General features: G+C 34.4%; 4 protein-coding genes across 4 annotated transcripts; 1 reads left to right on the top strand and 3 right to left on the bottom strand.

Annotated features, from left to right (window-relative positions):
• Positions 1-145: 145 nt before the first annotated feature.
• On the bottom strand, positions 146-2,268 carry LOC108455783 (pentatricopeptide repeat-containing protein At3g62470, mitochondrial-like). Its single transcript, XM_017754366.2, has one exon. The coding sequence runs from the start codon at positions 2,153-2,155 to the stop codon at positions 308-310; it is 1,848 nt and encodes a 615-aa protein (XP_017609855.1). The 5' UTR covers positions 2,156-2,268; the 3' UTR covers positions 146-307.
• Positions 2,269-3,883: 1,615 nt separating this feature from the next.
• On the top strand, positions 3,884-8,530 carry LOC108460388 (uncharacterized). Its single transcript, XM_017759904.2, has 5 exons — positions 3,884-4,294; positions 4,604-4,710; positions 5,136-5,312; positions 5,559-7,456; positions 8,144-8,530. The coding sequence occupies exons 1-5, from the start codon at positions 4,119-4,121 to the stop codon at positions 8,285-8,287; spliced, it is 2,502 nt and encodes an 833-aa protein (XP_017615393.1). The 5' UTR covers positions 3,884-4,118; the 3' UTR covers positions 8,288-8,530.
• Positions 8,531-9,086: 556 nt separating this feature from the next.
• On the bottom strand, positions 9,087-13,886 carry LOC108478990 (uncharacterized). The gene is made up of 5 exons (XM_017781461.2): positions 13,671-13,886; positions 12,886-13,106; positions 11,252-11,491; positions 10,285-10,436; positions 9,087-9,777 (listed from the first exon to the last, which is right to left on the bottom strand). Exons 1-5 carry the CDS (start codon positions 13,749-13,751, stop codon positions 9,599-9,601), a joined length of 873 nt encoding a protein of 290 aa, XP_017636950.1. The 5' UTR covers positions 13,752-13,886; the 3' UTR covers positions 9,087-9,598.
• Positions 13,887-15,712: 1,826 nt separating this feature from the next.
• LOC108456932 (uncharacterized) lies at positions 15,713-19,607 on the bottom strand. The gene is made up of 3 exons (XM_017755689.2): positions 19,071-19,607; positions 18,569-18,749; positions 15,713-16,230 (listed from the first exon to the last, which is right to left on the bottom strand). Exons 1-2 carry the CDS (start codon positions 19,429-19,431, stop codon positions 18,637-18,639), a joined length of 474 nt encoding a protein of 157 aa, XP_017611178.1. The 5' UTR covers positions 19,432-19,607; the 3' UTR covers positions 15,713-16,230; positions 18,569-18,636.
• Positions 19,608-19,658: the final 51 nt, after the last annotated feature.

The raw sequence follows: 19,658 nt of genomic DNA, 5'->3' as shown, positions 1-19,658 counted from the left end.
ATTGTCTTGACCTTATATATGTATATAATTGGAGCAGTTGGAACTTATTGTTTGAGTTGGTGAAAAGTTCCAACCACCATGTAATTAGTCATACTGTGATGTTACCTAGATTTATCCATTGGGGTTTAGGGTTGAAAGGAACCAATGAGCTAAACAATAAGCCAATAACATTACAAATACAGAATGCATGCAACAACTGAAAAAAGAAAAATATATACATCCAATGGCCATAAAAGAAAATGTCATATTTGCAGTATGATCCATTGAAATACATGAAAAACCAGGGAGAAAATGCTTCATTACCTTGTTAGATGCACCTTCCATCGGTTTTGAAAGGACCCTTTCTCTTAATCCTTTTCTTCATCATCTCGGCCCATCTTGTGAATATATCCGAGGCTTGGACATTACCGGAGGACTTCATCTTTTGAGCCAGCTCCTCGAGTATGTCGGATTTGCCGGCTCTAGAAAAATCGGCTGCAAACTTATTGTAATCAAGTTGAGGAGGTTTCATTCCTTTCTCAAACATTTCTTCTAACAGTCTACATGTGTCTCCTGACCGACCTAAACGGATTAGTCCTCCGATGAAAATGGTGTATGAAACATCGTCAGGGCAAAACCCATTTTCGCGCATCTCGTCCCAAATTGCACGGCTTGTGTCGTAGTCCCTGGATTGGAAGAACGATTTCATCATCATGTTGAAAGTGTGAATTGTTGGTTGGATTCCGGTTTGAATCATTTTCTTGTATACCCTCATTGCATCGTCCGGCTTTCGTTGAGTCGTTAATAATTTAATCAGGGCGTTGTAGGTTTGACTATCAGGTGGACAACCTATTTCTTGCATCTCTTTCAACAATCTAAAAACCACGTCCATATTTCTCTGATTTCCGAAACCGGTGATCAAACATGTGTAAATGGCTGCATCGGGCAAACATCCGCAACCACGCATTTCCTCGAAATACTGAATTGCGAAATTCATCTTTCCTTGCTTGCAAAACTCCCGAATCATAATAGTATAGCTACGAACATTTGGTGAAGGCCCTTTACTTTTCATGGCCTCAAACAACTTCGCTGCATCCGACATCTTCCTACTCCTCAACAACCCATCGATCATAACATTATGAGCAACAACATCAGGCTCGAAACCCTTATCGATCATCTCATTCCATACCTTCCCTGCTTCCATCAAATTCCTCACCTTGCACCAACCGTTTAGCAATATCGTATATGAATTCAAATTGGGCGTAAACCGATCTCTCAACTTCTCGAAAAGCATTTGCGCTTCTCTCGCAAGCATAACCCTCCCAAGACTATCAAGCAAGCAATTAACAATATCAACATCCACTTTATACTTGTACTTCTTCATCAAATCGAAGACCATGACTGCCTTCCGCCGCTCCTTGGCGGCAGCAAAAGCTTTAATGGCAATAATAAAAGTATCCAATGTTAAAACCCCATTAGCACCCATTTCTTCAATCAATCTCGACATGGTTATAAACTGTCTATTCTTAGCTAAAACATTCATCATCTTATTATAAGTCCTGGAATCATGATTAAACCCTGGTTTTTGTCCGGCCCAACAGAAAAATCGAAACGCCGGTTTTCTAGCGTGCCGAAACCGGTTGAGTACATCAATGACTAAATCATGAGTAAGATTAATCCTACATTCATCCAAAACAGCTTCCATGTTTCGGTCTAAGCTAAACAATTCGTCGATCACCTTGCATACTCTCTCAACTTCCTTTGGGTCCGACCTAGACTCGGTGCTATCGGATCCGGTGTCGGTATCGGAATCTCTATCACCGCCGGTGACACTAGAGAAACCTCTCAGATTCAAATCTAGAGCTAGCAACGGTGCTTGTAAATGACGGAATGAAGAGGAGTGTGGCAAAGGAAATGGAATTTGAAGACTAAAACGATGGAGACTATGATAAGGAGAAGGATGAAGCAAATTAAACAAGGGAAGAGAGCTACCACGAAGCAAGCACACTTGCCCTCCTCCACGTCGTCGTTTTTCTCGTGGTCTTGGTGTCTGGTTGAGAAAGAAAAAGTCTGCATTTGGTCCGCCATGGATGAATCTGTAAGAAAACCCAGAGTTATAATGGCGTTGGATGAATCTAGGGGCGGCGGCTGAGGAAGTCCTTAGAGAAAGATACATTTAACCGCCGTTAAAAGAAAAGGGACCAACTATAAGCATTGAGTAAACGGAGGTTGAGGGGAGGAGCAGATAGATACATCGTACAACTTTGGTAGAATTCTTTAAAAGGTCCCTATACTATGCATATTTGGTGGATTTAGTTTCGGGATAAATATCAAAACTACAAATGAATTTTTGTTGTATGTGCAATGCTATACATGAAACTTTAATTTGATTCAATTTTTATAAACTACTATTATCATTATCGATGTAACACTATTTTACGTTTATATATTATATACACATACAAATATATTAATTTAATATAAAAATAAATAAATATTTATTTATTTCTTTAAATATATACATTTGGATTAAAATCTAAGTTTAATATATATATTTGAATCACAATCGAAATTTCGCATACATAATTATATGCAACAACTCAAAGTTCACGTGTCGAATTGTACATTAAAATAAAATTCATGTGTAATTTTAATATTTATCCCATTTACTAAATCTTGCTATTAATTTACAATAAATTATGGTATGTGAAAAAATTTATCAAATATATTTATATAAAAATTGATTTAAAGATTAAATGAAGCCTTATTTGAGATGGTTAAGACATTAAAATGACAGTGTTTTGAATTTAAATTCCATCAAACATATATTTTAAATTTCACTTGATTTAATATAATAAAAGTATCACTATACTAATATTTATTATTTTATAAAAGGAAATAACTTTTATAATTGTTTAATTGAATTAGGACTCGAATAAAGTGAGACCAACTCAGTAAAGTCCTTAAATATAATATATATATATATGTAGATGTAGATATAAATAGTAACGATTAAATTAGTTAGAGTTAAATCACACGATTTTTAAAATTAAAAAGATAGGTATAAATCCGAAAAATAAATTTTTAATCGAATCATTTTAACCAGATAAATCGAATACCTCATAGTTTTGAAAAATTACATTTAAAATAAATAAAACAAATTTACTGTTACATAAAAAGTATTTCCATAATGTTGAATTTACCTGAAAACCAATTTTACCAGAACTCCATCCAATATGGGCCGGGGGAGCTACCTGTCGGGTCCACGAGCAAATTCCATGTAGCGTTAAGAATAGGGTAAATTACAACAAATGTCACTGAATTATTAGTAATTTTATGTATTGGTTACTTAACTTTAAAAAGTTATAAATAATCCTCAAACTATTAAAAAGTTTCTATTTAAGTCACCGGGCTGTTAATGTTGTTGTTATATGACTTTCTTTATTCACATCGCTTGAATGATTTGAAAGCTCTATCCCCTTCTCTTCAACAATTCGTTTTTTATTAAATAATTTTGAACATCATAAATCTACAATCTAAAATCCAAACAGATTTCTTTTTCAATTTTCAACATTGACCGTAAGATCAATTTCAATCTAATGTATGTTTTTTACTCGTCGATGGGTATTAATTCACTATATTGATTGTCAAATTTTTACTTAAAGTTTGCCAGTCAAATTAAAAAAAAAAACCTTAACAATTCAAGAAATTAGATAAAAACTTTCGAATAATTCAATGGCTATTTTAAAATTTTTAAAATTTAATGATTAAAATATAAATTACTAATAATTTAGTGATATTGGTATAGGTGACCCTAAAAGTATAAAATGATGCTTTTTTTAGTGTTATAAATATAATTAATTAAATATAAATTACTATTATTAAATAAAATAAAATAAAGTGGATTCTTTGAGGAATTTTTCGTAATAAATAAAACAAACAAACATCCTATTTGCGTCTTCCTTTTTAATTAATTTTCTTTTTTTTTTCATCTAAAAATGGGAGAAAGAGAGAGAAATCGAAAGCCTGAATGCAAAAGGAAGAATCTTGTTTGAATGATTTTTTTGGTGTCTCAAACCCAGGCGTTAATATTTTTTTAATCTGTTTTGTGTAATTTATTAGTGTTTTGATCGCAAGAAATGAGCAAAGAGATTGTAAAGGAAGAAGCGCCATCGTCCTCCTCCGGTGTCGTTCCTGCGGAAAGCCGTCCTTTTGGTAGCCTGAGAGGCGTTCAATGGCGTATCAATCTTGGGATTCTACCTCCTTCTTCTTCAATTGATGATCTTCGTAGGGTAACTGCTGATTTTCGCAGAAGGTAACCATTTCATCTTTACCTTTTCCTCTTTTTTTTTTTTAAATCCTAAGAAAAATTTAGCATCAGAGTGTGAATTTTTAAATTACAGCTTCTTTTTTTATTGTACAGATTACCTAAACTTGATTTAAATTTTTTTTTCTAATTTTATATCCATTTTGTTCATATTTTTATAAAGCATTTCAGCTAATTCTAGCTTAAATTTTATTTAAAATTGATAACTTTGTGTCTCTCTTAGATTGTTTCAAAGAACATTGTTTTCCTTAATTAAATTACAATTTTTTTTTTTGTAAACTAACTTTGTGAATTTAGATATGCTGGTTTGAGAAGGCAACTGTTAGTGGATCCACATGTTCCCAAGGATGGGGCAACCAATTCCCTTGATCTTGTTATGGATAATCCACTTTCACAAAACCCAGGTAATTGTAATGTTTATGCTTTCTTTTTTGCTGTATTGCTTCGATTTTTAGTTCATTATTGATTAAATTAAACAATTTGCATTGTTGATCCATCAGCTTTTGTTTTAACTAGTATTGTTGTTTACTCCTTGTTATGTTATCTTGATTAATGTTGAATTCATATGGAGAGTGATTATGGGTCCAATGTCTGTTTCGATTTCATAAAATGGAGGAGAATCTCTTTTCCTGGATTTACACCTTATCATGGTTAGTTGGCTTTTTCGAGCCAGGAATTGTAACTGAACTTTGTCAATGGAAAATTAGATCGCCCTGAATGCTTGGAATATTTCTTCTATGAGCAAATTTACTATGGTTTCGACGTATTTTATGATTTTAGGTGTTTTTTGCTTGATCTATAGTTAAACCATAGTGAATTCTTCATGCAGACAGCACCTGGAGTCAATACTTTCGGAATGCTGAGCTGGAGAAAATGGTTAACCAGGATTTATCACGATTATATCCGGAGCATGAAAGCTACTTCCATACTCCTGGATGCCAGGGTATGTTGAGGCGCATACTATTGCTGTGGTGTCTTCGACACCCGGACTGTGGTTACAGACAAGGTATTTTTCTTAACTATTCTGCATGCATGTGTTATATAATTTCATGCTATCTCGCTGTAGGTTTTGGAAAGCTAAATCAGCAATGCCTTGCAATTCTAAATATTGACTGTGTTTTCACGATTTTGAATCTGAATGCTTTTAGGGTAATTGGAGTTGGTAATTCAAATTTTATTCCATAGTATGGAATGAAAAACTTGAGGCGTCAAGCTGGCACTTTATCTGTTTCCCTTTCTTGTTTATTTGTAGGAATGCATGAACTCTTGGCTCCTCTTTTGTATGTTCTTCATGTTGATGTCGAGCGACTGTTGGAAGTGCGGAAGCTATATGAAGACCTCTTCATTGACAAATTCGACGGATTTTCATTTGAAGAAAATGGTGTCGCTTACAATTTTGATTTTAAGAAGTTCGCAGATTCCGTGGAAGATGAGATTGAATCTCAGGGCAATTCAAAGAAAGTTATGAGTCTTTATGAGCTTGATCCTGAGTTACAAGCGGTTGTATTGCTAAGTGATGCTTACGGAGCTGAAGGTGAACTCGGTATTGTCTTGTCTGAGAAATTTATGGAACATGATGCCTACTGTATGTTTGATGCTCTGATGATTGGGGCACATGGTTCAGTTGCTATGGCAGATTTTTTTGCTTCATCTCCTGCAGCCGAGTCACAGAGTGGTGTGCCCCCTGTCATTGAAGCCTCAGCTGCACTGTATCATTTACTATCGATAGTCGATTCATCTCTGCATAGCCATCTTGTTGAGCTTGGTGTTGAACCCCAGTATTTTGCACTTCGCTGGTTGCGGGTTTTATTTGGACGGGAGTTTTCACTTCAAGATCTCTTAGTTGTATGGGATAAGATTTTCTCAGAAGATAATAGCCCACTTGATGAAGTTTCTGACGATTGTGAGCATTTCAGTTTTAAACTACTCAGTTCACGCCGTGGAACATTAATTGCTGCTATGGCAGTCTCTATGATACTTTATCTGAGATCATCCTTGCTTGCTACTGAAACTGCGACTTCTTGTCTTCAGAGACTCTTGAATTTTCCTGAGAGTATAAATCTGAAAAAACTGATAGCGAAGGCGGAGTCACTGCAGACTCTTGCATTGGTTTCTAACATATCATCATTGCCCTCTACATTTGTTGGGGCTTATAACTGCAGCAAATCTCCAATAAATGCTCACAATGTTTCATCCGATTTAGTTTGTCCGAAAACTACTCTAAACCTGGTGCCGGACAGCTACTGGGAAGAAAAGTGGAGAGTACTGCATAAGGCAGAGGAACAAAGGCAAAATAGTTCGGAAAAGAAAACTTCGAGTGGGAAAAAGAAATGGTCTGAAAGAGTAAAGTTTCGCCTATCTAGAACTGAATCGGAACCATTGCCTGCAATAAGAGAGAAATGCAAACTGGAACATACCTTATCTGTTAGGCGTAGTTTGCTTGAAGATTTGTCTAAGCAACTTGGCTTGGAGGAAGATGTGGAAACGGGAGGTTGTTTCGAGGTTTCTAATTCAGTGGATCATCATCCTGCTGAAGTTCATGGGGATGGACAGAATTGTGCCAATAAAGGGTCTATTTGCACGGTAGAGGATAGATGTGATGATGGAAGTGGAGCTGTTGTTAGTGAAGAGAACTCGTCTATTTTTTCAGAACCACCAAGTCCTCCTAGTTCTGTCATTAATGACCATGACCATGACCATGACCATGACCATGAAAATGACACAGAAAAAAGCAGTGTTGCATCAAATTTATCCGCAGATGATAATTACGTTCACCAGTGGAGTATCCCAGAAGATTTACCTCAGCCAGTTTCCCTTCCTCCTGAAGATGTTTATCTAAATTCTCTGCATGAGAATGGATCTTCAGGAAAGATGGTCTCGGCTACGAAGGAGCAAAGGCAGCTTTCAGGTAAATTCCAATGGTTACATAAGTTTAGAGGAAGCATTGTCAGTGAGGAGACATCTGATAAACGAGGAGGTATCAGTGAAGCCGCAAATTCTCCAAATCATGATAGCAAGAGAAATACAGTAGACTCATTTACCGCTGGTGCCTCTTCTAATTCACACCCCACCAACAAAGGCGATGCTATGGACCAGAATATGATGGACACACTGAAGCATCTCGGGCAGGCTATGCTGGACCACATCCAGGTAAATATTCTGATTGTTTAAACTGTGCCAAGCTTCACAATGAAATAACATTGCATTACATGCAAAGAATGTTGTAAAAAATTCTATATGTATTTTTTCTGAAGGTTTGTGTATAGGTGTAGTAGAACACCTTATACATGGTAAAAGAACTAAGGAGACCTTTATATTAGGCGTCAGATTGCATGTTGTATCCTTTACTTAAAAAATGGGCAAAATAATCCCTATATACTAGATCAAAGAGTAAACTGGTCATTTCTTTTAAAAACTAGCGTGGCTGACCAAATCACCAGACAATGGCATGTGGCATGCCACATATGCTTTTATGTTGATATACATGGACCAATTTTTAATAGTAAAAAATATATGAATTTTTAAAAGGACCAATTTACTCTTTGATTGTACAGGGATTAATTTGCCTATTTTTTTAGTAGAGTGGATAAAATACAATCTGACTCCTAATATAAGGGTATCTATAGTACTTTCACCCCCTTATATTCATGTAATTAAACCTGAAACCAAAAATGGTTTTGGTGTTTAGAACGGATGGTGCCTTAAATGTTGATAGGGGGGTGATAACGCGGAGATATTCGGGAATCTGTTTTTTGTTTTTCTCAAAGCGTTTTATGAAAACTTAAAACTTTATTTGGTTTACTTCCATGGCATGACCATATATATTTCAATTGGCAGGTTGTGGAGTCAGTTTTCCAGCAAGATCAGGGTCAAGGTGGATCATTAGACAACTTATCTAAAAACATTGGCAAAGGACAAGTTACAGCCATTACAGCTCTCAAGGAGCTTAGGAAGATCAGCAATCTTTTGTCAGAAATGTGAGGTTTTTGTTTCTCTCTTCTCATTTTTAATGTAAACCTGTATATACTAATTGTAATTACCATTTTTTTGATGCTAATAAAATGAGTTTTGTTGGTTTCTTAGCTCTTAAGGTCCTGTATGTATTCACATCTAAGGCTTGTCAGTCTGAGAGAATCAAGGGATATGTATATATATAGGGTTTTCTGTTTGCGACTTATTGTAATTTTATTTTAAGGCATTATGAAGGAAATTGCATTGCAACAAGTTTTTTTTTTTTTACCTTTCTGGAAAGTTTATGTTTTGTTGTTGTGGAGGTTGAAGGAAGGTTGATTTTTTCTAGAAAAGTTTTCCAAGGATCATTTGTCTGAAGTTGTTTTTAAATGTTTTAAGAGGTAAGCATTCAAATCTTACTAAACACGTGACGTCAGGTTCAGGTTCTTTTTGTAGGTGGTCGTGCACGGCCTAAACCAACGAGATGTTTTTGTTCTGTAAAATCCCATTTTAGGCACTAGAGATTGTTAGAGTGGCGAGACAGCTTCGGTCTGATCTGAGAATAATCTTAACCATTGTCAATTTCAAATGAATGATATTTTGAAAACTTCTTTAAAAAAGTCAACTTTATCTCTATATAGAGGATATCAATTTTAAATGACGAGGCACAATCTTTAAAACTTAATAAGTTATCCATTTTACTAATTTGATAACAATTTATTTAATTCAAATTAAAATAACAATATTAAAATTAAATGTAAATAATAAATAAATTAAAATTTAAAATAATTATGCAGTCATATTTAAATATTACCAAGACAATTAAATATTACAAAAAATAATAATATTTTGATTCGGATAAAAATGGGTTTCAAGAACTAGACTGGACCAAACTAATCGATTGAACCAACCAAAGCATCAATCCCAAAAGTGATTGAATCAATTGACTCGAAAAATTGATATCAATTGACTCAAAAATTGATGTAATTGACCCAAAAGGCAAAAACTCTGTAAAGGCAAAAACAGCAATGACCCAAAAGGCAAAAACTCTAGAAACACCCATAAATGAAGCCAGCCACTCATTCTATGGCTGCATTACAATGAAAATCTGCATTGCCCTTGCATTTTACCATTTCAACAATCCTATCAACAAAAAAAACCATAAACCATGCTGGTCTGTAAATAAAATAAGCCACTTGCAGATCTGCAGAGGGGAATACCAAGAAACCATGCAATGACTACACGTATACGTTAAATATACTCGCCCATATAAATATCGCTTTCTATACTATTTGTTTAGCGAGGAAAAAGACGATTTGGTTCTCACTAAAGTATATGATTTTATTCTATGTTGTGGAAGCCGGGAAGAAGAGACGTGATGAAGCCGAAAACAATCATTTGGATTTCCTTAACAATTCCCCACCACTGATTACCGGCATTTCCTAAACCGGGTTCTGGTTCGTTCTCGTTCTCGACTGCCTGATTACCGTCAACCGCTGGTCGGTTCTCGTTCTCTGCTCCTGCTTGTTCAGCAGATACAAGGTTGAATAAAAAACAAACATGTAGAATCACAATTATCAACAATTGCTATTCTACATGGTAAAAATTATAATTTTATTGCATGCCTAACTAAATTTAATTAGGATTTGACTTTGTTGTTTCTCACTAACTTGGTATTATCTTAGTTACCAACTATGTTAATCTAATTCTTAATTGTTCTTAAAGCACTTGTGTTTGATGCATATCTGGACATTGGTATGGAGATGCAACTCTTGAAGAATCCTCCAAACACATGGAAAATCTTAGAAAAATTGCTTATAATTGATGAAACCACAGCTTAATTTTGAAAATTAGCATTTGTTTTATCATACAAAAGCTCGAGAATTTATTATATACTAATATCTAGAGAGTAAATTTTGTTGCAAAAATATGTAAGAACAAATGGAAATAATGAAGTTTAGTACCATATACCCTGCTTAAATACCCATAATATTGAAGTTTAATACCATAAGCTTAAAAAAATTTACCTGCTACAGCCACGTTTTCATTGCCCTGCCTTCCAGCAGCAGGAACATTCTCTGCTCTAGCGGCAGGCCTAGGTGGATGAGGAGGTGCAGCTGCCCTTTGCATGCCTTGCGAAAGCCATCTTATCAATGGTGTGAGAGCTCCAGTTTGATACCTGCAGAAACTCAATGCCTGTTATGCTTAAAAGTATCAAGAAAAGTCGTTGATGTTAGAGTTTTAGAGTAGTGCACAAAACAATTGTCAGTGTTAATCTAAGCAAAATAAAAGAGGGGGAAAAACACTAAACTGGATGTGAAAGGTAAGTACAAAAACGGACCACACATCACCACGGTTTTACCCTCGTTATTTGAAAAAACTATACATTCCCCATTATTAGTCTAAACTCTAATGCCACTAGTGAAGTATAGGTGATTCCAATGACAGAAATGTCCCCCTTCACCCACCCCACAAAGGGAGAGTTACAATTTCTTTTGAAGCAAAAACTCACACATTATCTGGCAAAAATACTTCTCAAACCCTTGCTAATACACAAGGACCCGTCAAGCCACAGCAATCCATTTAGAACAAAGATGGTCAAAAGCAGGATTCTAGGACTTGTATCTTAGCTTATAAACTAAATGGAAATTGGGATCTGAATTAGGCGGTGGATTTGGCAACACAGTATCTTTCATTTCTGTTTTCCAATAGAAAAGCATGTGGGGGAGAGAGAGAATTAAAGCAAGCATCGCCAGATGAAAGATGTATAAAGAGTGGAAAAATAAAACCTAACAAGAAAGAAGAATTTAAGTAAATGCCAGTTGAAAGAGAAGTTCAAATACTTGTGACTCTTAGCAATTTTTAAAACAAAACAAACAATAAGAAATTATCCAAGAAAAAACAACCAAACAATCGACACAATAATCAGCAAATAGCAGTGCCTATGAGCTGAACAAGTATTAAATTAAAAGCAATAAGAAGTTTAGAACTTACAAATAGACAAGAGAAGCAAAGAACACAAGGACAGCCAACCTCTGTCTTGATCCATCTTGGTTGAACAAAAATATTACAGCTGCTAGCTTAAGTATAAGCAACAAATCCAGCTGAAATGCGATTTGGAATCTTCTTACAACAACTTGTCTCTGAGGTCCTACCTGCTGCTGTTGATGTTGAGGTTGCTGTGCTCCTTGCCCTTGATCCTCAGCTGCTGCCCCTGCCTCTGTCACTGACTGACTGTTAATGGAAACCATGCAACAAGGTGAGATAAACAACTGAAAAAGAGTTAAGTTAATGTTCGCTTATTAGAGTTAAGTTAATGTTTGCCTTTTAACCAAAAAAATATGCATCATTGTTCCTATCCTCCTAACTGAAAAAGCTCTAAAGTTAAGTTAATGTTTGCTCACTAGAGTACTTTTTGTGCCATTGCACTCTATCTATGCCAATATCCTTCATGTAATGTTCTAATCTAACGAAATCCACCAATATTTTTAAAGTATATTAAAATAATTTCCCAACAAAAGTAGGGATTTTCTTACTCTGAATTTCAAAATCAATGGCTAGCCTGCAAATCAAAATAGGATATAACTAGAGTAGATACGTTTTTGGGCACCATAACTATTCAGATGACAAGTTTTGTGATCTTATATCTTCTAATAAACATGTTACAGACGTACACATTCTAAAGAATAAAATGTTAAAGGAATTTAGACTAGCCTAACCAAAAGGCAGACCCAAAAATTAGTGAAGACAAAAAATAGTCGAAGGAACAATAATGACAGGAAAACATCCAGATGATAAACTGATTAAGTGAAGTTGGGCGCATAATAACACAAACATTCCCAGAGCATTTAGTAAAAGTGCCATGTAGTACCACTTGAGAAGGAAAATGTAATTTCTTCACTATGATCATAGTAGTAGGATCCAATGTAGCAGTTGCCAACATTAGGTTGAATAATAATAATAATAACACATACTGGAATACAGAAATTGAGAAACATGATAACTGAGATTTGCAGGTTAAGGGAGAAAATTTGAAATTTTGATATATTGGTCAAGGCAAAACACATCAATTTGATCTAACACTCATTGGCCAAAATTTTAAGAAACAATATGTAAAATAAGGGAACAAAAAAAGTTGGTTTCCTGGTTCCTACCCCTGTTCATGAGGGTAAGGTCTAATGTCCTGCCTCTTTGACTTCCACATATGTACCAAAGAAAAAAGTGAAATTAAAGGGGAAAATGAAATCTTTTAAAAATTTTAAATCACTTCAAAATTTAGGAAACAGTATGCATCTAAGAAATGCACATTCAACAAAAAGTAGCCAAAAACATTAATTAAAAACAGAAAACTTATAACCCAGGTTCCTCAAGAGAGGGAATCAAGGCAAATGGAGGATGGAAATTAAAACAAAAAGCATGCAGACTAAAAGCAACAGGAGGCTTGAATCAAACGTCTGAGATAGCTTTTCTTTCGGTACAAGTAAAGTTCTCTTCCTAGAAATTGAATGTATATACAAGTTCTCTTCCTAGAAATTGAATGTATAGCTAAATTTGTTTTTCCAACAAGAAGAAATAAGCAAAATATATAGAAACATTTGGCACCGATCAAAAGCCATGGATTTACTCACGTAGGTATGTTATAGGTGAGAGGAATGAGATTGTTAGATGGAATCCCAGAAACATGTCCCATAAATGGTAGAACAGGAACAGCATAAATGCCTGCTCCACGATTCATCTGTTCCTGATTTTGTAACGAAGTTAAATCTGGAACAATTGCAGGATACATAACCGGAAACATCTGAAAATCGCCATTTTGAAAAGTTGGGAGACCAGAGTATCCAGGAGGAACCTGCAACATAAAAAAGCAATATAGAAACTAAGAGCAAAGAAAAAGAAAACTGCAGACATAATAAAGCAAATAACATTACAGAACAAGCCCATTTTAACGAACTTGAATCTTTTAGCAATCAATCAGTGGACCATCTCAATTGGAAAACAAACCCCAGACAATAACCCATGATCTAATTACGAAAACCTAACTATTTTCAGGACCAATTATAACAACAAGAATAACAATCAAAGTTATTGTATTAAAACAATAATGATTTAAACCCTTTATAGCTAAAAATCAGATCTCACAATTCTTTTAGATAAATTAAACCCATCACTTTATATCCACCCTAATGCAAAACCCAATATTTTATTTCGCCTAAATTGAAAACAAATTAACAAATTATAATAATTAAGCTTAAGACATCCCCAGAAACCCGAAAAAAGAACTTGACCAAAAATTGACCCAGCAAAAAGATAACGACTATCGAAAAAATCATGGAGGCGAACTGAAAAAGCTATTTAATTGTAGGGAAAAAATCAATAATTTTTCTTAAAAAAATTGAATTGAAGATTAAAAAACCTGGGATATTTTTGAAGTGTTAGGAGAGGATCTTGGTTGTGAGCTAGATGATGACGACGCCGTTCCGGATTCTTCAGCCATTACGGAGGGGAATGGGAATTTTCAAAATCACTTTGTGATTGTTCTAAATTTCAAGCACTAATATTTTTTGGTTTGATCAGTTTTATTTTATATATTTTTCTCGAGTTCGGGTTTGGTTTTTTTTTTTTAATTTGCTATTTACTACTTTATTATTGTTTCTGACTTTTTGTGTTGTTTTTGCCAATAGCAACGTGCCACGTATTTTTAAGAGAATTTGCGACGATAATAGCTTCTTATCTTGTTTTGGATAAACTGCATAAATAGTCACCGAACAATCAACACTTTTCATTTTAAGTGCCTAAATTAAAAAATTTATAACACTCATGTTTTGATAAAAAATTACAAACGAAAAGTTGACGTGTAGACTTATTCATGGGTCACGCTATCCACCTAGACTTGAAGATCCGTTCGAATTTTAAGAAAATTTAAGTAAAATTATTAAGCCCAAAAAATAAGCTTGGGAAAAGTTAGGCCCGTTTAAAATATCAGTAAGGCTTTTGCTTGAACATTTAAAGCCCGACCGGTTTTTAAGTTTGTCATACTTTATATTATATTATTTTTATATATTATGTAATTTAAAACACAATAAAAAATAAATATATACTAAATATGTAATACTATTCTAATGTAAACGTTAGAATAATGTTAAGATGACCATATACAAAAATTAAATAAATAAAAATGTATAAAATTATTAAATATTAAAATAATATAATATAAATATATTTTTTAAAATTTAGAAAATAAAGACCTAAAATAAGTTGGAATTAATATTTTACAAATATGAGTGAATTTAAGTATAATTTTAAGCCCATATTTTAAGGTCAAACAAAGTTTAGGAAAACATAAAATATGTTTATATTATGCTTATGCTCGAGTTGATTTAGCCCATGAGCACCTCTCTGATGTGATAGTTAAAAAACTAATATAATAATAAATTTAGCTCTTAACTTTTATATGTTATATCAAATTTGTCATAATTTTAAAAAATCAATCCTCAAAATTTACAAAAATCTCAAATTAATCCTAATTTCAAAAATTTTAAAATATATAATAATCCATTTAAATTTTATATTAATATATATTAATATTAAATAAAATAAAAATTTCCCACCTCTACCTCTTCCCTTCCCCCTCTAATTCCTGATGTCCAAAGAAGAAAACTTAGATATGCAAGTGCTACTCTCCCACATGTGAACAAAACATTTGATACATCAAATTTCGACTTTCTTGTTTGACCTCGTATTTATATGTAAATGTTTTGTCCTCAAGGTGCCGCGAGGAGCTCGCCTTCAAAATTTTATGCTCGGCTCTGAAGAGGGACTCGAAGCCCTCTCGATGCCTAATCATAAGTCTTGCACACTAAGAGGCTTGAACCCCACGACCTCTGAAGAGGTCCTACCATGCACATCGTTCTTTGGCAATCAATGGATAAAAGCACAATGAAAGTCATTATACTAAAAATTAAATTGTATTTTACCCATTTTAATAAAAAAATAGAGAAATTAATTCATTTAAATTGGATCAAAAAGTAAACTAACTCTTTCTCTTAAAATTTTCATTCAATTCTACAGTTAAAACTAACTTGGCTGATGAAATAACCAAACACTAACATGTCACGTGTACCTCATATTAACGTATAGATTTTTTAATAATAAAAACGGATAAAACTTTTAACAGAAAAAATCTATTTGCTTGCTTATTTAACATATAAAGAATAATTTATCTATTTTCTGAGTTGATGGATAAAACGCAATCTGATTTGTTGTATCAAGGTCTCTATAATACTTTTATCTTACACTTGTTCAAGGCTTCAAGCATTGAAAGGCGTCTAGACATTCTTCAAAGCCGAGGACAAAAACGTCGAGAGTGTGTCACTATTCAATGGTTGCTCTGCAGCTTAATGACACCCCAGTAGAACAATACTCGCACATCCATTCATTTAAAAGAAAAACATTCGATTTAAAAGTACAGTCGTTTTCATTGGAACAAAGAAAATTGTGCAAAAATATCATTGGTGGTGATGAACCATTCAATCCAAGAAACCCACCATAACATTCTATCACCTGCACTCTTGACACTTAGCTCTGTACAAAATTCATTAAAATGCTTGGGGAATCCATGGACAATGGCAGGGCATCTTGATAGATACTAAATTGTGATGACCAAAGACAAGAATTTTAATAGCCTAAAGAAAAGAACACACCCATAAGCCATGAGATTTTGTTTTTTAAGTAACTTCAGAAAGAAACTAATCATCCAATCGGTGATTGATGCAAATGTACAGTAAACAACGATAATAGGTGGTCTACTTATCATCGACAAACTCCATAGTAGAATGAAGTTAAACAAGTCTTGAAGCAAACTATAACATTAAACTCTCCATCCCAAAACTATGGAAATTGTATCTGTACAATATCTTGCATTTTCATTAAGCAGCCTCTCCCATGATGAACCAGATGTGAAAGGTACGCAAAGCCTGCATATGCTACACATTAATAAGACACAAATACATATCCCTACATATATTATGACAAAAGGGTGGAGATCTACCAACACAAAGTTAGATCTGAACCAGAGAGAAAGAGGAAAAACAAAAACTCTGACCGATAAAAACAGCATTTATTGTTTAGCATTTTGTAATTGTCTGTCATGGCTGAAACAAGATAATCATTCAAATGAATTAAGCTACTAGGTGCTTATTGCAGATAAAAACGGTGAGGTTTTGCTCTAAAAGACGCATGGTGATTTGTTCACTGCTATGAAAGTAATACATATATATTATTGATTTTCAGCTCTTGCAGCAAAACAATAGTTTTCTAGATTTCACTTGTTCAAGCATGAAGACACCTTTCATTCCATGTTCTAGCTCCAAGAAACCCAATTACTTTAAGCACACATTAAGCATTGACATAAATTTGCCAGAAACCATAGTACTACAAAACATATCACAAATTTCCAGGCAATAACAACACCCTAACTTCCATGAAGTAAAACCAAAACCAAATTTCAATTAGATGCATTTAAGGAGTTCCATATCCAATCACTGAAGGCTTCCACTGGATTATCCAAACTCGGGATCCTAATTGCCATCATACCTTAGCAGCTTCAAGAGGATTAGGAAATAGCCCTTCAAAGTATCAAAAACCCTCAATTGGCTTTTCCCAGTGGGTAAGGTAATAAATATTTCTGTATGTTAAAATCAAAATATATTCATACAAGTCTAACAACTTCTGGACCTTGATTAAAATGGCCCTGGAAGCTCAAGTTGCTTTTCTCAATGGAATTAGTTACCAAGAGTTAGTAGGTTAAATCCCAACATAAGAACCATGTAAGCTAGAAGAAAAGCTTGACAAAAAGGAGAAACTCTAATTTATACCCTCCACTTATATATTGCCAAGTTAGTTTATTCTTTCTTTCTTTTGCTTTCAAGCCTATGTTGTGTTGCATTCCACTGTCATTTTGCATTTATCAGTCTCTTTTGGCTCATCTATTTATCTTATCAAAAACCTAAAACTCTCACTTTAAATCACCATTTTTAAAAACCAAGACTCTCATCAATAATGATGATCCCATCCCCACTCTCATAACTAAGGAAAAAGCACCCGAAGAATTGAATCTAGGAAATTAAAATCCTTGACCAATAGAAAAACAATATTATTACCTGACAAAATTTGTAAACATTTGGATTGAAACGACACCATCATAGGCCAAATGTAGATGATCTAAAGTTCTCGTTTTTTCTCTTTTTCTCTAAGGAGAATTATCATGGAGTGTATTTGGGATGAGATTGGGATAGATAATGACGGTAGAAAAGTAAGTAAGAACTGTAACAAGATATTTCCAATTAACTGCAATGGGCTTAAATTGTTTTGTGCAATTCACCCATGACAACAAAGTATACCGTTTTGTCTTTAGTTGGAAAAAAGAAATCTAAATACCCTTCTTTGTTTGTTTCTTCTGTAAATTTCTCTTGATTCCCTTTTTGTTTCACCACCTGAAGCTTTCCTATGCCGGAGATAGTTGTCCAACATGATTGTGGCTAAACCTCATCAGCTAAGCCGGACATAGCCTTGATAATTACCATGTAGGATCACCAAGGTAATTTAATTATAGAGTGGAGATCACTGTGGTTTTTAGAGTGAACACTCCATACCAAATTCCATCTAGTGTTAATTCCTTGTTTTTCTCTCTTTCCACAACTTTAAGACTCAAGCATGTATCAATTTTTTATTTTTTATTTTTTTCTTGGAACCTTTAACACCAAGTTATATCACATTTAGTTTTTTCCAACCATCAATTTAACAGTGCTACCACTAGTCTCTTGTTAAGGTTTTCTTGTAGCTTACTATATGGTAGAACCTTTTGAAGTGTACATTTCATTGTGATGGAGTTCAGGTTTTTGATCTTTCGTCCAAAAAAGGGCTTCCATGCATAAAATAAGAGTTAAAACTGTTGACCAGTTACCTCAGAAAAACTAACGGAATTAAACAAAACCATATTTTTTTATGACCAAATTATCCTTCATGTCTGATTTATGGCACATGAAGCCTAATCCTTTAAGTGTTCATGCCTATCATTCCAACAATGTGATCTCCAGGATTCTAACCTATGTTCTTTATCTAGAAATGCAATGTGGCTTACCGTACTCAAACACTTGTTGGTTAAATTTCCATCCTAAAGTATCATGAAGGTTTTGGAAGCTGATTAAAGTTAAATCAATTGCAAAACTTTATTGAGGCTAAAAAAAATTACACTTAATTTTCAGCTATTTAGCATATTGCAATAGATGTTATAGAACTAAGCTAGTCACTCACCTGAGATGAGATGTAGTGTTTGAGAGATATGGAAATTATTCAGTAGGATCATCATCTCCGTCCACATGTCAAGAAGTTTTGTCGCCTGAACCAATCAAAATCTCCACCTTAACTTCCCCTTCCTCCTGCTCTGGAAATTTCAATTCCACATCCATGCTTGTAACATCTGTATAGTGTCCATCTACAACCAAAATCCCGAAATTAACTCTCTAGCACAAAAAGGCTAAAATATGCTGGTTGTCCCTGTACTTTGATAAAATTTGAGATTTGATCTCTGTAATTAAAAAGTTAAAAAACAAGTCCTACCTTTTTTGTTTAAAAATCTGCCAATCATTAAAATAGTAAATATTTTCTGCAAAAATTACTTATCATTTTGTGACTGTCCTGGTATAACAAATTTCCGTCAATCTTGACAGAAATTACTATAATGATTTGACACCTCAGTTATACCGATCTCTTCAAAGCAATCAAATAAGATGAAAGATACAATACTAAATTTTACCTGAGACAAAAAAGTTGACGCAGGGCCAGCCGCGTCCGGTGGTGAGCGAGAGGTACTCGTCGGGAGTGAGCTGATTGGTCAATTGATCGATGAAATCGGATACTTTCTTGAAACCTTGGCGAGGAAGAGGGACCCAGAAGGAGGAGCCCGGGAGGAAAGGGAGCCAATCAGGGGTGGATTTTTGGACAATTATGGAGTGGATGATTTCCTCCATTTTGTTAACGGCGGATGCCGATGAAGAAGCGGAGTCCAGGTCGATTTCGTAAAGTTTAGCTTTTGATGAAAAGCGGCGGAGGAAGGAGGAGTGGTGGTGGAAGATGGAGTGGCGGAGGAGTAGGGATTTCGGTAGCATTCGGGCCATACCTTTTCTTTGTTTTGGGTTTGGGGTAGCAGCGTTCGGTACAATTTCAATGGAGTTTGGGATTTTTTTTTGTTTTATTAATACTTTGGTCCTATACTATATCCTAATCTGTATTTTAGTCCTTAAAGGTTTTGGTTAAATCACTATTTAGGGTATGAACTTGACAACAACTCTTGGGCCTTGAACTCTTTTTCGGATGAAGATAACCCCAGAACTTAATAATTATT

The sequence above is a fragment of the Gossypium arboreum genome, chromosome 13 (assembly GCF_025698485.1).
Source record: "Gossypium arboreum isolate Shixiya-1 chromosome 13, ASM2569848v2, whole genome shotgun sequence".
Classification (NCBI taxonomy): Eukaryota; Viridiplantae; Streptophyta; class Magnoliopsida; order Malvales; family Malvaceae; genus Gossypium; species Gossypium arboreum.
Note: the sequence above shows the minus strand (reverse complement) of the source record. Positions and strands in the feature narration are given on the sequence as shown.

Bases quoted from the DNA above. Each gene is read 5' to 3' on its own strand.
- LOC108455783 (XM_017754366.2), bottom strand. From the start codon at position 2,155: ATGTATCTTTCTCTAAGGACTTCCTCAGCCGCCGCCCCTAGATTCATC.
- LOC108460388 (XM_017759904.2), top strand. From the start codon at position 4,119: ATGAGCAAAGAGATTGTAAAGGAAGAAGCGCCATCGTCCTCCTCCGGT. The intron at 4,711-5,135 runs GTAATTGTAATG...TTCTTCATGCAG, and splicing joins TCCACTTTCACAAAACCCAG to ACAGCACCTGGAGTCAATAC. The intron at 5,313-5,558 runs GTATTTTTCTTA...GTTTATTTGTAG, and splicing joins GGACTGTGGTTACAGACAAG to GAATGCATGAACTCTTGGCT.
- LOC108478990 (XM_017781461.2), bottom strand. From the start codon at position 13,751: ATGGCTGAAGAATCCGGAACGGCGTCGTCATCATCTAGCTCACAACCA. The intron at 13,107-13,670 runs GTTTTTTAATCT...TTTATGTTGCAG, and splicing joins ACACTTCAAAAATATCCCAG to GTTCCTCCTGGATACTCTGG. The intron at 10,437-11,251 runs GTAAGTTCTAAA...GAGTTTCTGCAG, and splicing joins TTTGCTTCTCTTGTCTATTT to GTATCAAACTGGAGCTCTCA.
- LOC108456932 (XM_017755689.2), bottom strand. From the start codon at position 19,431: ATGGCCCGAATGCTACCGAAATCCCTACTCCTCCGCCACTCCATCTTC. The intron at 18,750-19,070 runs GTAAAATTTAGT...TTTTGGTTGTAG, and splicing joins CGTCAACTTTTTTGTCTCAG to ATGGACACTATACAGATGTT.